Source organism: Bufo bufo, chromosome 2 (genome assembly GCF_905171765.1).
Source record: "Bufo bufo chromosome 2, aBufBuf1.1, whole genome shotgun sequence".
In the NCBI taxonomy this organism is placed as follows: Eukaryota; Metazoa; Chordata; class Amphibia; order Anura; family Bufonidae; genus Bufo; species Bufo bufo.
In genome coordinates this window covers 588,738,771-588,756,865 of record NC_053390.1, presented here as the reverse complement: position 1 = coordinate 588,756,865, position 18,095 = coordinate 588,738,771, and the positions used below count along the sequence as shown (strand labels likewise).

Sequence of the window (18,095 nt, the reverse complement as noted above, 5' to 3'; positions counted from 1 at the left end):
AGTCGACTCAATCATGCAAAGTGAAATCTACGAACCGGCCGCTATAATGCGGTCACCGTCCTGCATATCAAAAAGTCGTTGAGACAGATATGACGTTTCTAACCACGTCACTAAGTTATCGGGGCTTCTCAAAAACCTACCCCCCTAGGACATGGTAGATCTCCAACTGGAGGTCGCCAGGCAGCAAATACATAAACCCCCCAAATAACAAGCTGAATCGGTTTTCCCCAGGTTAAATCGTGGTAGCGGAGACAGGCCGCAGCAGATGCAGGTACTTGTTGAACTGAAAGTTTTAGCATGAAAGTAAAAAAAATAATAATAATAATTTAAAAAAATAAAAAATAAATACAGCAGAAGTCTTTTTACAAAGTCCCTCGTCCCACAGCCAAAGAAGATCCCCCCCCCAAATATGAACTTTCCATCCAAGTCCTAAGTTGACCGCAGTCCTGGCTAAATACCCCCTAGCACCCAGTGCTTTACAGGGGGCAAGCCCGGTCAGCGCTGTATGCCAAAGTGAGTATCAATCACAGAGGACCATTTGGGGGCATGCAAAAAAGGGAAGCAGTGCCTCCAGCACCCTGGGATCAGCCACCAACCTCCACAAAGCACTTCACCGCTGCTAGAGCCAGAATTCTGGGCTAACAACGACCACCAACCTCCACGACAGGCTTCACAGCAGATTCAGCCGGGATTACACAGCCGGAGTTCACAGAGCGCAGCGGGTCATTACCTCCTCACAGCATGATCCAAGCGCACTCCCTTGATGCCTCAGGAGGGAAAAGGAAGGAAGAGCCCTGCTTCAGCCGACACCAAGGGCACGGATCTGTTTCTCCTATCACGGGCTACAGGTAAGTACCGACGAGGCTTCCACCCTCAGCAACCAGCGCCACACTCCGGCGTCTCAGGATCACAGCAGGCATAGCTGCACCGGTCGGACGCCTCCAGAGACAGCAGGCAGCAAAGGCAGCAACGCTCGGCTTCACGCAGCTGAGCTGGAATCGGCTGTGGCTCGCATCACGGCCGAAGGCGGAGAGAGGGGGAGAGGGCGGCAGGAGGAGGAGCGCGGCACACCTACACCATGCCGCTACCCAGTACAGATCCCTGTGTCTATTCAGAACCGGGGCGAAGTTAAGCTCGTAAAATCTATTTATAGGGAGCCCTATCTTAACCCCCAAATAATCCAAGGTATCATTAGGGATCAATACCCGTACTCGCTTCCCCTCATCTACAGCTTTCCGGTTCAGTGGGAGAAGCGATGACTTTGACCAGTTAATCATATAGCCTGAAAATTTACCATAGTGCTCTATTACCTCAATCACATATGGGAGAACTTTCCAACCCTGGTCCAAGAACAGAATCACATCCTCAGCATATTCACTCCCTCCACCCCAAAGCCTTCTATACAATTATCTGATCGAATCCGACAAGCCAGAGGTTCAATAAAAAGGGCGAAGAGGAGCGGTGACAGGGGGCAACCCTGCCTCATCCCCCTCCACATCATAACAGGTGGAGAACTAACACCATTAATATTAATGCGTGCGACCGGCTGTTCGTATAGCATTTGGGTCATTTCCAAAAATATATTCCCGAGGCCAAAATGGGACATCGCGTCCAGAGACAGGATGGAGTGGTCTATACTACCCCCAAGTGACAAATTCAGATAGACCCTATAAAAACAATTTTCTAATTAAAATTATACCTGATTTGAAAAAAAATTGATCTGAAACTTTATGCCACTTTATGCTCCATTTCCTCTATTGGTGAAGTCACATTAGCAAATTTGCCCCATTCCATGTCAACCTAAAGCGCAAGGTATGCAGTACAGCCCTTTCGATGCGAATGGGGACAATGTCCCCAACGGGTCAGTTTGATATATTAAGATGTGTTGCCTAAAGCCTCTAATTAGTTAAAACAATTTGAGGATCATTGGAGGTTGACAGGTTAAGGCCTCTTGCACACGACCGTATGTATTTTGTGGTCCACCAAAAACGAATGGGGTTGTGTTGTAGTACAGCATGTGGTGGCGAGTGTGTCCAGTGCAAAATAAATACGTGATTTCCCGTTATGGACACGTCTCTTTTCACAGGAACGGACGGCTTTATAATGCTTTTGTTTCTGTCCAACCTTGCATCTAATGAACTGTACTGACATAATGCTTTCATTATAATTTAGTAGGACAGACACACACAGCATTATAAATTATTATAATGCCGTGTGGTCCTATGAAAAGCCGCTTTCACACGACTGTATCAAAATCGGACCCTATTCGTCATGATATTCCATCAGTATTGCGTTTTCCTAGGCTATCCTGTGGATTTCAAATACCGACAGAAAATATATGCCTATGTGAATAGCCCCATGCTGCTTGTGTTACAGTATCTCTTCTGTGATGAGGCAATGCAAGCTCTGCCTCCAATGCCGCCAGATGGAAGGTGATGAAATATGGGGAAGTTTTCTTTCATCATTCATATAGCAGTAGTTGTACTCCCCTGAAGAAGTGAGACCCTTATAAGGCCTGCTTTTTTCAGAAGAACAAAATAGTATGTTTAAATGAAAGAAACTGAATAATATATTTTACAAATCGCACTCATTCTTCATGGGTACATTGTTCTCTGGACTATTTCTTCAGATTGTAAACCCCACCCAGCATACCCCATGCACATCCCCTTTACAGAGGAAAGGGTGCTGATGGGTTGCTGTGGCAGTCAGGGCCTAACAAGTCTGCCATATGCCTAATGACTGTATTAGACTGGCTGGTAGTGGGCCAGATCAATGCTAATGCGCGATGATCTGGCAGTGTAATACTGCCGCCGATAACCCGATGAACGAGCCAACGCTTGTTCATTGGGCAATCCAGATTTTTTAGCGGGCTTAAAAACCATTTCTTGCTGGCAGCAGATCGTGGTGTCTTACCACCATCTGCTTCCCGACAATTAGGCTACTTTCATGCGTTTTGGCTTTCCGTTTGTGAGATCAGTCATGGGCTCTCACAAGCGGCCCAAAACGGATCAGTTTTGCCCTAGAATGCATCAGTTTGCCTCCGATCAGTCACCATTCCGCTCTGGAGGCGGACACCAAACCGCTGCCTTGACGAAACTGAGTTTTCTCTGGCACAATAGAAAACTGATCCGTCCCCCATTGACTTTCAATGGAGTTCATGACTGATCCGTCTTGGCTATGTTACAGATAATACAAACGGATCCGTTCAAGACGGATGCATGCGGTTGTATTATTGTAACTTCTCCGTCTTTGCAGATCCATGACGGATCCGCCCAAAACGCGAGTGTTAAAGTAGCCTAACTGGAAAATCTTTTAATGTAAAAAAGTCTCAAGCCTTCTAGACCCTACCCGGGGCAGAACATGATAGCCTCTCTGTCAGTGTAAATGTCCCCACACACATTAGAGTAGTGTCGCCCAATCTCACCAGCTGACCATCTATTCTCCTGACTCTTCCCTGACAGTGTTTGTGGAGAGTAAATTGTCCGCCAGTGTTTTTCTCCTTTTCTCTCCACTGACAAACACAAACACTCGTCTGAGCCTTATTCAGGTCCCATAGAGTTGGAAAAAAAAAAAAGGCAAATTTTATTTTATTTTTTTTCAAAACCATCTCTTCTGTCAAAGAAAAGTGCAAGCTCATGTGAGCAGCAGTGCAGCTTGTGACTTCTGCTCTGTGGTCCTGTGTAGCAAAGTAACGGTATATGCATCTGAGGACACAGTTAAAGCAGCAGTTCTTTCTGCTGGTGAGTTGTAGAGTGAATGGGGTGAGGGCAGTCTGGACGGGCTTCATGCAGAGGTTAAAGTTTTTCGGAACATTTATAGTCTGCTCCTTTTCCGCACTGCTGCCCTGTTCACAGCCACTTTCAGGTCTGGCCGGACTAGAAGTGGATTGGTCCTGTGACTGCTGCGGGCAGTCAGTGGCCTCAGCGGTCAAATATGTTTAAACGGAACATCACAGACCAGTGATTGGCTGCAGCGGTCACAGGACTTAGCCAATTCTGATCTGGATGGAACATGGCAGCAGCACTGGAACGGCAGGGCTGAGAACAGGTGAGGTTTTTTATTTAATGGGGAACACCCTCCAACCACTGGGGTTATCAGTGGATAGCCATTTTAAGGGCTCGTGCGTCCTTTTGTACTGGAGTCAAGATCCAAATGTGTATATGAAGCAAATAATCCCTCAGATGATTTAAGATGTCCATACACACTAGATATATGTGTATTGCCCGAGTCTGCCGATTTCAGTCGGTCCGGCCTCTATCTGATGTGTATAGTGGCATCCCAACTGGTGACGTCGGGGGAGATGAGGCTTGTCCAAACCTTTTGTTAACGGGGAGATGAGCAGAAGAGGCTGGCAGTTGTTTCTCCTCTCTTCCCATTCACTACCCAAGCATTCATATGTATTGGAGGATTGGGAAAGTTATATATAATGTGTATGGCCAGGTTTACCCCTAAAGTTTTAAAGAAACTTCGGTACCTGTGCAATCTTTCTCAGTAGAAGATGACCTCTGTCTCCTCTTCACAAGATAAACTTGAATGTGACAAGTGGCTATGATGCTGCTATGTCTAATGTAACAGCACAGTTGGCGAAGGTTCAATAAGAAACCTTCAGCATTTGGCCGACGGGCAGTCTCTGCCATTCCTCGTACACATGCATGCCGGGCACTTCCTCTCTGGCATGTGTTTCATCAGAGATTGTGAGACAAAACCAAGTGCAGATGATAAACACGAACAGGTGGAAATCTTTCCATTATGCTTTATCTCTGTGGAGGCTCCATTCCTGGTTTTAGCTCACAGTGACTGATGGAAATCACTGATCAAACAGTGACATGTCAAGTAAGCCCAACAGTAAGGCTTACATGCACACGACCGTGTTGTGTTTTGCGGTCCGCAAACCGCGTATCCACAAAACACAGATGGCGTCCGTGTGCGTTCCACAATTTGCGGAACGGCACAGACAGCCTTTAATATAACTGCCTATTCTTGTCCGCAAAGTGCGGACAAGAATGGGAAATGTTATATTTTTTTTGCGGGGCCACGGAATGGAGTAACGGATGCGGACAGCACACTGAGTGCTGTCCGCATCTTTTGCGGCCCCGTTGAAGTGAATGGGGTCTGCATCCGAGCCGCCAAAACTGCGGCTCGGATGCGGACCAAAACAACGGCCGTGTGCATGAGGTCTAAATAAGAGAATCCACTTTAGAACTAGTTGACATGTTTTTGATACTTGCAAAGTGCTACTGTATTATGGGAGAACAATAACATGGCTAACCATGCCCACCTTACCACCCATTTTTTAAAACTTGGGTGAGTGGTGTTAAAATCCAAAAAGTCTCAAAATCCCTATTTTGCGACTTTTTGAAGCCAGGATTCTGGAGTAAAAGCATGATTACTAAGGGCCATAGACTGCATCTTATACATATATATATATTTCCTATCTTTTGTAGGGTATGCAGCGGGCAACCAATGTTACCTACCAAGCTCACCATGTCAGTAGGAACAAGAGAGGACAAGTTCTTGGATCAAGAAGTGGTTTTCGGGGCTGCACAGTGTGGCTGACAGGTGGGTAATGCACTAATAGAAAAGTTGGAAATGTAAACCATGAACAGTGGCCACAATCAGGGCCGGATTAACGTAGGGGCTGAAGGAGCTGCAGCTCCAGGCCCCTACCATAAAATAGGCCCATCTGCCAGCCAAAAGGCCGTCGGGAGGGTTAAAAGTCCTCTGTTGTACACAGCGTCACATAGCACAGAGACAATGCAGAGACCCTCACCTCACGCTGGCAGCAGGAGCCTGAGGGAGGGACTCGGGAGGAGCGTAATATGATCCTAGAGTGGAAGCTGCTTCTGCCAGCCCCTCCCCTCCCCGCCCACCAACCAATAAGAGCTGAGGCAAGGCAAGCACTGGCAGGTCTGAGTAGTACAGGGAGTCTTCACAGGTCCTGTAAGGGAATTGCACAGTGTAAAGTGTAGTTCCCAGGTTAGAACAGTGCATCTGCCAGGACCTGTGATGACATCATCTTCAACATCACAGGTCCTGCAGAATCTAGCAAAGGAACAGCACCAAAAATGCTGTAGTTCCTAGGTTTGAAAGGTACATCTGCCAGGACCTGTGATGACATCATCACAGGTCCTTCAACCCCTAACAGCAAGTATTAGAAGTTCACAATCAGCTCTGCATTGATCCATACAGACTGGAATGGAGTGGTAAGAGGAGGTCCTCAACTTTTCATCATTTACCCCCCCTCCATGCCCTGTTTTTATTCAATGCTCACTCATGTATAATACTTCAGATAGGTACAGTGATCACAACCTCATGTACTTCACACACAGTGACCATAATGTATAACTGACCACATATTTCTATAAACACTGCATCTACAGTATTATACCTTGTATGCCTCATATATATATATATATATATATATATATATATATATACACACACACACACACACACACTGCATATATTAAACAGTATTATAGATGCAATATGTACAGATATATAATATATATTGCAGTGTACTGATATGTGAGGTACAAGGTATAATATATGCAGTGTGTATAGATATATTGTATATACAGCAGTGTACTGATATGTTAGGTACGAGGTATAATAGATGGTGTGTACAGGTATATTGTATATACAGTATTGGATTGATATGTGAGGTACGAGCTGTAATTTATACCTCATATATCAGTACACTGCTGTATATACTAGGGGTGCACCGAAATTTCGGCAGCCGAAAATATCGGCCGAAAATGCACCTAATCCACTTCGGCCGATATTGTTACATATCGGTCGAAAATATGGGGTGTGGGATTTGTCACCCACCATCTGCGGGCGGGCGCCGGGCGGGCGGTTTACTTTGTCACTGCATCTTTATTTTACCTTACAATCGTGAGGCTCCAGTAACTAACAACTCTGCAGGCAGAGCGGAGGCCGGCGTAACGTCACTTACTCACGTGACGCGCCTGCTCCGCCTCCTTCATTCATAAAGTGGGCGGAGCAGGTGCGTCACGTGAGTAAGTGACGTTACGCCGCCCTCCGCTCTGCCTGCAGAGTTGTTACCGGAGCGTCACGATTGTAAGGTAAAATAAAGATGCAGTGAGTGATGCTGTGAGCAGCAGGGCCGGGGCTGTTATGGGTAGGGGGATCGGTCTATGGCACTGCTATGGGGAGGGGGGATCTGTGCACTGCTATGGTGAGGGGGGATCTGTGCACTGTTATGGGGAAAGGGATCTGTGCACTGTTATGCCCATAACAGTGCACATATCCCCTTTCCATAACAGTGCACAGATCCCCCTCTCCATAACAGCGCCACCCACAGATCCCCCTCTCCATAACAGCGCCACCCACAGATCCCCCTCTCCATAACAGCGCCACCCACAGATCCCCCTCTCCATAACAGCGCCACCCACAGATCCCCCTCTCCATAACAGCGCCACCCACAGATCCCCCTCTCCATAACAGCGCCACCCACAGATCCCCCTCTCCATAACAGCGCCACCCACAGATCCCCCTCTCCATAACAGCGCCACCCACAGATCCCCCTCTCCATAACAGCGCCACCCACAGATCCCCCTCTCCATAACAGCGCCACCCACAGATCCCCCTCTCCATAACAGCGCCACCCACAGATCCCCCTCTCCATAACAGCGCCACCCACAGATGAATTTCATTCATGAAAAAGAATTATTAATAAAATCATTAAAAAAAAAGTATTTTAAAAGTATTTGGGCAAAAAGGCAGTTTCGGTTTCGGTTTTCGGTCAAGGGCATCCTGAATTTTCGATTTCGGTTTCGGACCAGAATTTTCATTTCGGTGCACCCCTAGTATATACTATATACCTGAACACACTGCATATATTATACCACGTTCCTCACATATCAGTACACTGCTGTATACACTATACATCTGTACACACTGTATCTATTATGCCTCTTTTGTGTGCCAGGCCTGTTTTGTAATCCCAATCCGGCCCTGATGGCATAAATTATAAAACAGCAGCGAACATAGTTCATGGAACAAAGAGAGAGGCCTGGAATGGGTAGTGGGAGGGGCTATAAAAGGGGAATGGGGGCCCAATTTAGATTCTTGCTATGGGGCCCAGTGATTTCTATGTAAGCCTTTGACAGGAGCAGAGAGATAAGAGAAGTGACAGATGACACAGAGTTTAGATTACAGGTTGAATTAACCCTTTAGGATCAAATTGGCTTCTCAGGAGATATATATGTTAAAGGCATCTCATTCAGTAGCTATATAACTAAGGGTGGGTTCACATCTCCTTTATGGATTCCATTAAGTGGGGACTGTGGGGACTATTTTATTATCAGCCAGTGACTGTGTAACTGTAATACTGTTATCAGTTCAGCACATAGTTTTCCCTGGGCGTGCATTCACATCTCACTTCACTTGGTTGGTTGTACTACTGTCAGTGTCAGACTGTTGTCACTGTGGGTAACAATGCACAACAGACAACAATGCACACCACAGTGACCGCTCCTGAGTCCTCCTGTCCGGCGTCAGCCTCAGCTTCCCTTCACTATCACTATAATCAATCACTCTTCCTGATCCGGACTCACTCATTAGAGAGCTGAAGAGCCGACTGAGTCAGCAGCAGCAAGTGAATCGAATGGATAGCATCTGCGCATGCGCACCAGCACCTAGAGTCTTCGGTTCACTTGCGAGTCAGCTCATCAGTCAGTGACTCAGCAAGTGAACCGAAGATCCGATTCATGAATCGGTTCATTTGAATGAGCTGATTCAAATGAACCGATTCATCTGAAAGATCCGAACTTCCTATCACTACTGAGGTCATATCCGGCGGGCCGCGGCATTACAGGAACAGCACCAGCTGCTCTGACGTCCTGCCGCCGGATATACGTCACAGGATATCCGGCGGCAGGACGTCAGAGCAGCTGGTGCGGTTCCTGTAATGCCGGCCCGCCGGATATGACCTCAGTGCGCCCGCGGTTATCCCTCCTGCACGCTGCGCTGTGTACAACCTACTCAGCAGTTTCGACCAGCACATGGCCCACAGCGCTCAGCCACACCAGCCCGTGAGACAGCAGGAGCTTCTGGAGCAGGGCAGGTATCAGATAAACTCATCCAGTTGGAAGGGAGGGCAATCATAGTGCTGTTATGATTTATGGACACAGCTCTCAGCATGCTTAGCCAGCCTTCTATCTGGCTGTTTCTGAGCCTGTGGACTGTGACTCTCAAGAAGCACAGCCAGATAGAAGGCTGGCTAAGCATGCTGAGAGCTGTGTCCATAAATCATAACAGCACTATGAAAATTACTGACTGGCTAAGCATGCTGAGAGCTCAGTCTAAATCAGTGTTTCCCAACCAGTGTGCCTCCAGCTGTTGCAAAACTACAACTCCCAGCATGCCTGCACAGCCAAAGGCTGTCCGGGCATGCTGGGAGTTGTAGTTTTGCAACAGCTGGAGGCACACTGGTTGGGAAACACTGGTCTAAATAACATAACACATAAAGAAATTACTGTTTCTAGCTGCTAGTCCACAGTCCACAGCAGCTAGAAACAGTAATTTCTTTAAAGGGATTCTGTCACCAGGTTTTACCCCTGTCAGCTAAAAATATGCTGATGTTCAGGGCGTCTTCACAATTCCTAATGTGGGCTTATAAATGTCATCTGTGGGCTTATTTAGCTAAAAAACAGCTTTTACTAACCTGTCAGTCAAACAAATAAGGTGCCCAAGGGGATGTTAATGGGTGCAAGATGCCCGCCGCACCCACCGCCGTTCGTGCCCAGCGCCGCCTTTCTGGACTTCTGCACCGCCTCCTAATCCTCTGTGCCGCCTCTCGCTCTCCCTCCCTCCCCCCTCCTTCTGCTGTAAGATCTCGCGCTTGCGCACAGGGCTCTGCCTGATGCGCCCGTGCAGACTTCTCCATTTGGCTTCTTACAGCGAAGTGCACATGCGCCGGCACTTCGCTCAACCCCTGTATGCACGAGATCTTACAGTAGGAGGAGGGGGGAGGGAGGGAGAGCGAGAGGCGGCACAGAGTATTAGGAGGCGGCGCAGAAGTCCGGAAAGGCGGCGCTGGGCACGAACGGCGGCGGGTGCGGCCGGCACCTTGCATTCATTAACATCCCCTTGGGCACCTTATTTGTTTGACTGACAGGTTAGTAAAAGCTGTTTTCTAGCTAAATAAGCCCACAGATGACATTTATAAGCCCACATTAGGAATCGTGCAGACGCCCTGAACATCAGCATATTTTTAGCTGACAGGGGTCAAACCTGGTGACAGAATCCCTTTAATGTGTTATGTTATTTAGACACAGCTCTCAGCATGCTTAGCCAGCCTTCTATCTGACTGGCTAAGCATGCTGAGTGCTGTGTCCATAAATCATAACACAGCTCTATGAAAATTACTGTTTCTAGCTGCTGTTGTCCACAGTCCACAGCAGCTAGAAAACAGTAATCTTTATAGTCATGTTAAATGATCACTATAGTGTCAGGAAAACAAAGCGGTTTTCCTGACACTATAGTGCCCTGAGGGTGCCCCCACCCTCAGGGTCCCCCTCCCGTGGTCCCCCTCCATGTTGCCAAGATAGACGCCAAATGAAGGGGTAGTTGCAGGAACAAAATACTTTAATGGTATCGATAAAATATATATGTAATTAAGACACTGAGTGCAGTTCCATAAAAAGGCCCAGCAAAATCCTCAGCACCAGGCCCATGATGCTCTTAATCCTGCCCTGGCCACAATGGTGACATCGGAATTGATCACTAATAGAGTGATGTGTCTGTGAGTGCAGAGTGCAGGTTACACTCACGTGGCCGTATCCATTTAGCTGACCGCAAACCGTGGATCTGCAAAATGTGGATACCGCTTGTGTGCACTCCCCACTTTTCATGGGCTGCATTGTCAAAATGCCTATTGTCCATAAACAAACAAGACTAGGACACTCTAGAATTTCCAGCATGGCCGCACCAATGCGGACAACACACAGCTGACATCTGTGTGCTGTCTGCACTTTTGGCAACTCTATAGAAATTAATGGGTCCGCTTGCGATCCACAAACCGAAAATGTCATGTGAATGAGGCCTAATACTTGTGATTAACCTGTTGGGGACACATGACGTACCGGTTCGTCATGTGTAGTTCCGATCACCGCCACCGGAACTGGGTGCCTGCTCAAATCATTGAGCAGGCACCCTGGGACAATGCGCGGGGGGGGTTCTGTGTCCCCCCCCCTTCCCCCGTGTCGGCGATCGCAGCAAGCCGCAGTTCAATTCAGACCTGCGGTTTTCTGCGTTTCCGGGTTATTCGGGTCTCTGGGGACCCGATAACCCGGAGCAGGATGGTTATCAGTGGTGTGATAATACACCACCAATCACCATCCTGCGATCCTGAGAGGTGATGGTGACATCACCTCTCAGGATTGGCTCTGATTGGCTGCAGGGCCGGGCGGGCGGTTCACATTATTGCAGCGCTCCTCTCCTCCTCCTTTCTGTGTCCGGGAGCTGAGGAGAGAGGAGCGCTGCATCGATCTCCTGGAAAAAAAAAAGGTTTTTGTTGCATCACCCTAAATCGGGTGTCTGGGGTCCACAGCACAGCTGTGTGACCCTAGACCCCCCCCAGGGGTGCTGCAGCTTGCCTCCCTGCCCCCCTTCCCCCCCAACTTTTTTGGGGGCGCAAGCATTTTTATTTTTATTTTTTCTGGTACGCTGACTGTGGCCGGCACTCTTGGCAACCGGCCACTGTTAGCGCATCGCACACCCCACCGCTGATCAGCTTCGGACGGCTGATCAGCGAGTTTGAATTTTTTTTACATTTTATTTCATTTTTTGGCTTTTTTTAAAAATATTTTAAGGTTTAGGGTAAGTACGTGAACACCCGTGCCCCCACACACACGCACACCAAATAAAGATTTCCACGCACGCACACACACACACACACACACACACGCGCACACGCACTCCCCTATGGCCTGCTGGATGTTCTTGGCCGAGGAGGAAAACGCCCAGCTTGCCTCCGAGTCCGAGAGCCCCAGTGAGGACGAGGATGACCCCACATTCCTTTTGTCTTCCGCGTCCTCATCATCCAGCGATGATGATGAGCCCCAAAGGCGGCGGAGACGCCGCCAGGTGGAGCAAGGGGTCCGCCATGCTAGGGACCCTGTGGCCCACACTAGTACTAGCAGCTCTGGGGCTCGTACTAGTTTTCCGGCCCACCAGTTAAGTCCACCGGAGCCCCCTGCCGGTGAACTTGCAGGGTGTACCATAGAGCATTTTGAGCCTGCGATTCCTGATTTTGTTGGCCAACCAGGAATCCAGATTCCCACAGTGGGCTTCATTGAATATGACTATTTTAGTCTTTTTTTTCAGTGACCACTTTGTGAACCTGATAGTGGAGCAAACGAAACTGTACGCCCAACAGTTCATTGCTCAACACCCGGGCTCCTTTTTGGCTAGGGCCGGTGGCTGAACTCCGGGCAGTGCAGCCGAGATGAGGACGTTTTGGGGCCTCGTGCTGCACATGGGCCTAGTCAAAAAACCTAGTGTCAGGCATTACTGTAGTAGGGACGTCCTCTACCAGACCCCACTTTACAGTACGGCCATGACACGCTCCCGGTTTGAGGCCATCCGGAAATGCCTGCATTATGCAGATAATGCAGCATGTCCCCCCCCCAAGGTTATCCTGCCTATGACCGCCTGTACAAAATCAGGCTGGTCATCGATCACTTTAGGGCCAAATTTTTGGAGGCCTATGTACCTGGAAGGGAGGTCGCGGTTGATGAGTCTCTCATTGCTTTCAAGGGGAGACTCCTTTTCCACCAGTATGTTCCCTCTAAGTGGGCGAGGTATGGCGTGAAGCTATACAAATTTTGTGAGAGTACCTCAGGGTACACTTACAAGTTTCGTGTGTATGAGGGGCGAGATTCCTGTATTGAACCCCCAGAATGTCCCCCCACTCTGGGTGTTAGCGGGAAACTTGTGTGGGACCTTATGCACCCACTGCTAGATAAGGGTTACCACCTGTACGTGGATAAATGTTATACTAGTATCCCCTTGTTCTAGTCCCTCGCTGCCAGATCCACGTTCACTTGTGGGATCGTGCGGAAAAATCTACACGGCCTCCCTACCCTCCCCCTCCAGGTACCTATCCCCAGGGGTGAGACCCGTGCCCTTACCAGTGGAAACCTGTTGCTGGTCAGATATAAGGACAAGAGGGATGTCCTTGTACTGTTCACAATTCACGGTAACGGCATCACCCCTCTTCCTGTGCGTTGTATCGTCGACTACAATCTGTATATGGGAGGAGTTGATTTCTCTGATCAAGTCCTCAAGCCATATAATGCCATGCGCAAAACCTGGGCATGGTACAAAAAAATTGCGGTCTACTTGGTACAGGTTGCCTTGTACAGCTCTTTTGTGCCATCCTGGAGCGCTGGCAACACAGGGAAATTCCTGCAGTTCCATGAGGAAGTCCTCAAGGCCCTGATCTTTTCTGACCGGGAAAGAGCAGGCTAGAGTACCTCGTGAACTGGAGGCGCCCGGATAGTCCCTGGCCAACACTTTCCAGGTGTTGTCCCTTCTTTTTTTTTTTTTTTTTAATAGTGTTTATTTAACATTTTTGCATTAAAATACAACACTCCTAAGGGGAGAACAAAGAAGAAACAATCTTCCATGATACATGCACTCACATCAGCAAGTCCATTATTAACATATATCTAGACCATAAAAGACATATAAATGACTTTAATACAAGGTGTCACAGTTGTCTCTAAGATGCTTCTAGAACTCACACAATCACATACACTCTCACATACATACAATGGGTGATACATTCGCCACCATCAATGACTCAAGTCGTGCCCTCAGCTTGGACCCAAAGGCCCCAGATATCATCAAATCGATCAGTCAATCCCCTTGCCTCGTATGTCAATTTATACATTTGCAGGTCATTATTTATAAGGAGTACCCATTGGCTCACTGTAGGACACTTGGGCGGTGTCCAGTTCAAAAGTATATTCTTCCTCCCATAGAACATCAACAATCTTAACAGTATTCTATTATATTTGGAAGGAGTAGCATCAGAAACTAACCCTAGTAGGCATATTACAGGATTACAAATCCCTGGGAGCCCCAACCTAACATTAATAAAGTTACAAATTCCCTTCCAGTATGTCTTCATCACCGGGCAGAGCCACACCATATGGAAGAAAGAGCCCCTCGCCTCTCCACATCTATCACATCCCGGATTCGGTATTTGTCGCATCTGATAGAGACGCAGTGGGGTCAAGTACACTCTGTGCATCCACTTCACTTGGATGAGCTGATCTCTCGCACTTATAACCGACGTCCTCCACCTCAGATGCCACTCCTCCAAATGAGAATCCTCCAACTCTGGAATATCCTCAGCCCATTTAACAAAGGAACGCCTAATAGGAGATTCTTGCATTTTAACAATTTCAACATAAAAGGAAGAAATAGGTTTGCATGGGATTTTCCTCCTGGCTACTGACTCTAATGGGCCGCACTCTAAATTTAGGGATAGGGCTTTAAATTGTTTCTCACAGGCATGTCTCAGTTGGAGGAAGCGGTAAAAACTCGTCTGGGGCAGCCGGAACTCAGCTCGTAGGCTCTAAAAGGAGCGGAAGATCCAGTCATGGAACAATTGTGTTAGATATTTAAGACCCTTCCTAGGCCAGAATTCAAAGTCGGAAAGGTGCAAGAGCTCTGGAAGAAGCTTGTTACGCCATAGTGGGATATAGGGGGACCAGGTGTCACCCGCCTGATTTTCCGTATGTATCTCCACAAACCTCACCCAAGCCTCGCTAACTGTTACCATAGAGTCCGTATAAGTCCCCGGACCTGCGGGTTTCCCCCCCCTGTATACCAGATTAGTTAGAGCTTCATATGATCCAGCCAGCGCCGCTTCTAATACCACCGCAGGGTTATTGGCATCTGCCCTAATCCACCAAGATGCATACATTAGGCGCGTAGCTATATAATAAATATACATATCTGGTAGCTGCAAACCCCCCTGTATGTAGGAAGCCTTCAGCGTCTTTCTCGCAAGTCTGGGGGACCGATGGAGCCACAAGAAACGGGAAAAGGATCTATCCAGAATGTCAAAATGGGACTTAGGGATCCCTACTGGCGCTGCTCTATAAATATACAGAAGTTTGGGTCGTAACACCATCTTGACAATGTTAATTCTTCCCACCAGGGTCAGCGGAAGATTTTCCCAGGCCTCCAGCTTACGCGTGACATATTCCATGGTAGGCCTCAAGTTCAATTGACAAAACTGTCTAGGGTCCCTATGGATATGTATCCCTAGGTAAAGAAAGCTATCTACTACTCTCAGTGGGGATATTGGGGAAATATCTACAGCTTCATCTACATCTATTATACATAAACTAGACTTGGCCCAGTTTACCCGTAATCCTGAGTACCTCCCATAATCATTCACCACATCCAGCAGGGTTTCTAAGGAGGGGCCAGGGTCAGCCAAGTAGACTAACAGGTCATCCGCGTATAGTGAAACCTTCTCCTGAATCCCCGCTACCGTCCACCCCTCTATCAAAGAGCTATTATTGATCAATTGTGTCAAAGGTTTCATTATCAGGGCGAACAACAATGGGGACAAAGGGCACCCTTGTCTAGTGCCTCTATACAACCTGAAGGGCCGGGATATGACTCCATTCACTCTAATCCGTGCTATAGGTGTCTGGTATAACAATTGGACCCACTTGACAAAGGAGGAAGGGAAACCAAGACGGAACATTGTCTCCCAAATAAAATGCCACTCCACAGAGTCAAAGGCCTTCTCGTTATCCAGGGACGCCAAGACTCTTGAACCCGCATTATCGTGCCTGACCTGCAAGTTGGTGAATAATCTTCTAAGATTTATATCAGTCGTCTTCCCGGGCATAAAACCAGATTGATCAGGGTCAATAATGGACAGTATCACCCCGCCAAGACGCCTAGCCAGGACTTTGGCCAAGATTTTCGCGTCCGTGTTTAGAAGGGAAATCGGCCTGTACGATGCACACTGATCCGGAGGCTTCCCGACCTTGTGAATTACGACGATAGTCGCCTCCCCAAAGGAAGAAGGCAACTTCCCGGATTCACATGCATAATCAAAAAGCCTGAGTAAACGTGCAGATTGTAAATTAACGTCTAACCTGTACCATTCAATCGGGAAGCCGTCCGGACCAGGTGACTTCCCAGGTGCCATGTCCTCGATTGCTGCCCTGACCTCCCCATCATCAATAGGTCTCCCTAGATATCTACTATCAGCCGCAGCCAAAGGAGTAAGTGGGATGGATTGAAGGAATGAACGGATCCCATCTGGGGAGGAAGTGGATTTAGAACTGTACAGGTCAGTATAAAACTGAACAAACTGTTCACAAATATCCGCCGGCCGATATACCTTCAAGCCATCCCCGCAGGTAATGTGCGGAACTACCGTCTGCTGCGCCTCAGTCCTAGCCAGGAAAGCCAAGGCACTCCCATTTTTGTCGCCATCTGCAAAGACCAGGCGCCTCTGGAACAGCAACCTCTTCTGGGTGTACTCAGTGAGATGCAGGGTAAGTTTCCTCTGTGCCTCGTCCCATAAACTACGGTTCACATCATTAGGGTCTGTGATGAAAGCCTGTTCCTTCCCTACTACCTCGTCTTCTAGTTTAATTCTTGTGGCACTCAGCTCTTTTCTGTAAGATGCAATTGCCTGAATCAACGTACCACGCAGGACAACTTTAAATGCCTCCCACTCCACCAAAGGGTTAGCAGAGCCCTCATTAAGTTCCCAATAATCTTTCATCCCCTGTTGCGCAGCCCAAACCACCGGCAGCACCTCAAGCCATTTTCTATTTAGTCTCCATTGCCTTTCGGCAGGTGCAAGCGGCTGTCTCAGAACCACCAACAGGGGGGCATGGTCAGAAATGCCTCTTGGCAAATATTCCGTGGCCACTAGCGAGGGCAGCAGCTCCTTACTGAGAAATACTAAATCGATCCGGGAGAGCGCTGCATAGGAAGCCGAATAGCAAGAGTATTGTCGAATATCAGGGTGCATATATCTCCATCCCTCTGTTGGAGCAAATACCTCTGCCCAGGAATTCAACGCATCAGTATGCGACCCCCCAGGGCGAAGCCTATCCATTGTCCGGTCCAACACCGCATTATAATCCCCAAGCACAATCGGAGGCACCGGAAGCAACGTTGCAACTCGTTTCATAATTTCGTCCAACACATCCCTCTCAAAAGGGGGGGGGGACATACACCCCTATCACAATATACTCGATGCCTCTGATTGCAGCGTGAAGGATCACAAAACGTCCCATCATGTCAGTCTGAACAGAGCAGGAACGGAAGGGAAGGGACTTCGCCACCAGAATTGACACACCTCTCGCTCTGGAAGTATACACCGCATGGTAAGCTGCTCCCACCCAAGGCTTCTTCAACGCTAGCAGCTTCCGCCCCTGCAGATGTGTCTCCTGCAATATCAACATATCCGGGTTATGTTTCTTTATAAAATTGAAGACAAGTGATCTTTTAATTTTATCATTTAGTCCCCTGACATTCCAGGAGACAAACCGACAGCCATCACGGCGGAGTGTCAAAGTTATACCATACGAGGAAAATGCACCACCCAAGCCATACATACACACAATCACACCCATACATCAAGAAAGCAGTATAAACATCCCAACATGCCCAGAACAGCGGGCAAATCCCCCCACCCTGCCCAGATAACCCCAACCTATCCAAGCTTGAATATCCCATGATCAATCTCCTCTCTAGTAGATCAGGACGGGGAGGCCCGTGCTGCCACCCACCACTCTAGGTAAACCCAAGAACTGAACCTAGGCAGTAGGGCAACACAATTTTAGCACAAACAGCTCCCCCATATACAGTGACCATCCTGAACATAAAATAAAACTCTCAGTACACAAGTCCCATTATACTCAGCCCCTGCGATCGAGCCAGTCGGACGCCTCCTCTGGGGTGGTGAAAAATTTCACCACTTCTCCATCCTGGATTCTGAGACGTGCTGGATACATCATAGCGTAGACCAGGCCTTTCTCCCGCAACCGAACTCTCACTGCTGTGAATTGCCT

At 48.2% G+C, this 18,095-nt stretch overlaps 1 protein-coding gene across 1 annotated transcript in view; it reads left to right on the top strand.

Moving 5' to 3' along the window:
- Window positions 1–18,095, top strand: part of PAPSS1 (3'-phosphoadenosine 5'-phosphosulfate synthase 1) — a 147,530-nt gene that overhangs the window by 34,387 nt on the left and 95,048 nt on the right. The window contains exon 2 of the mRNA XM_040418266.1: window positions 5,445–5,559. Within this exon, the coding sequence (XP_040274200.1) occupies window positions 5,445–5,559 (115 nt within the window). The remainder of the gene's footprint in view (window positions 1–5,444; window positions 5,560–18,095) is intronic.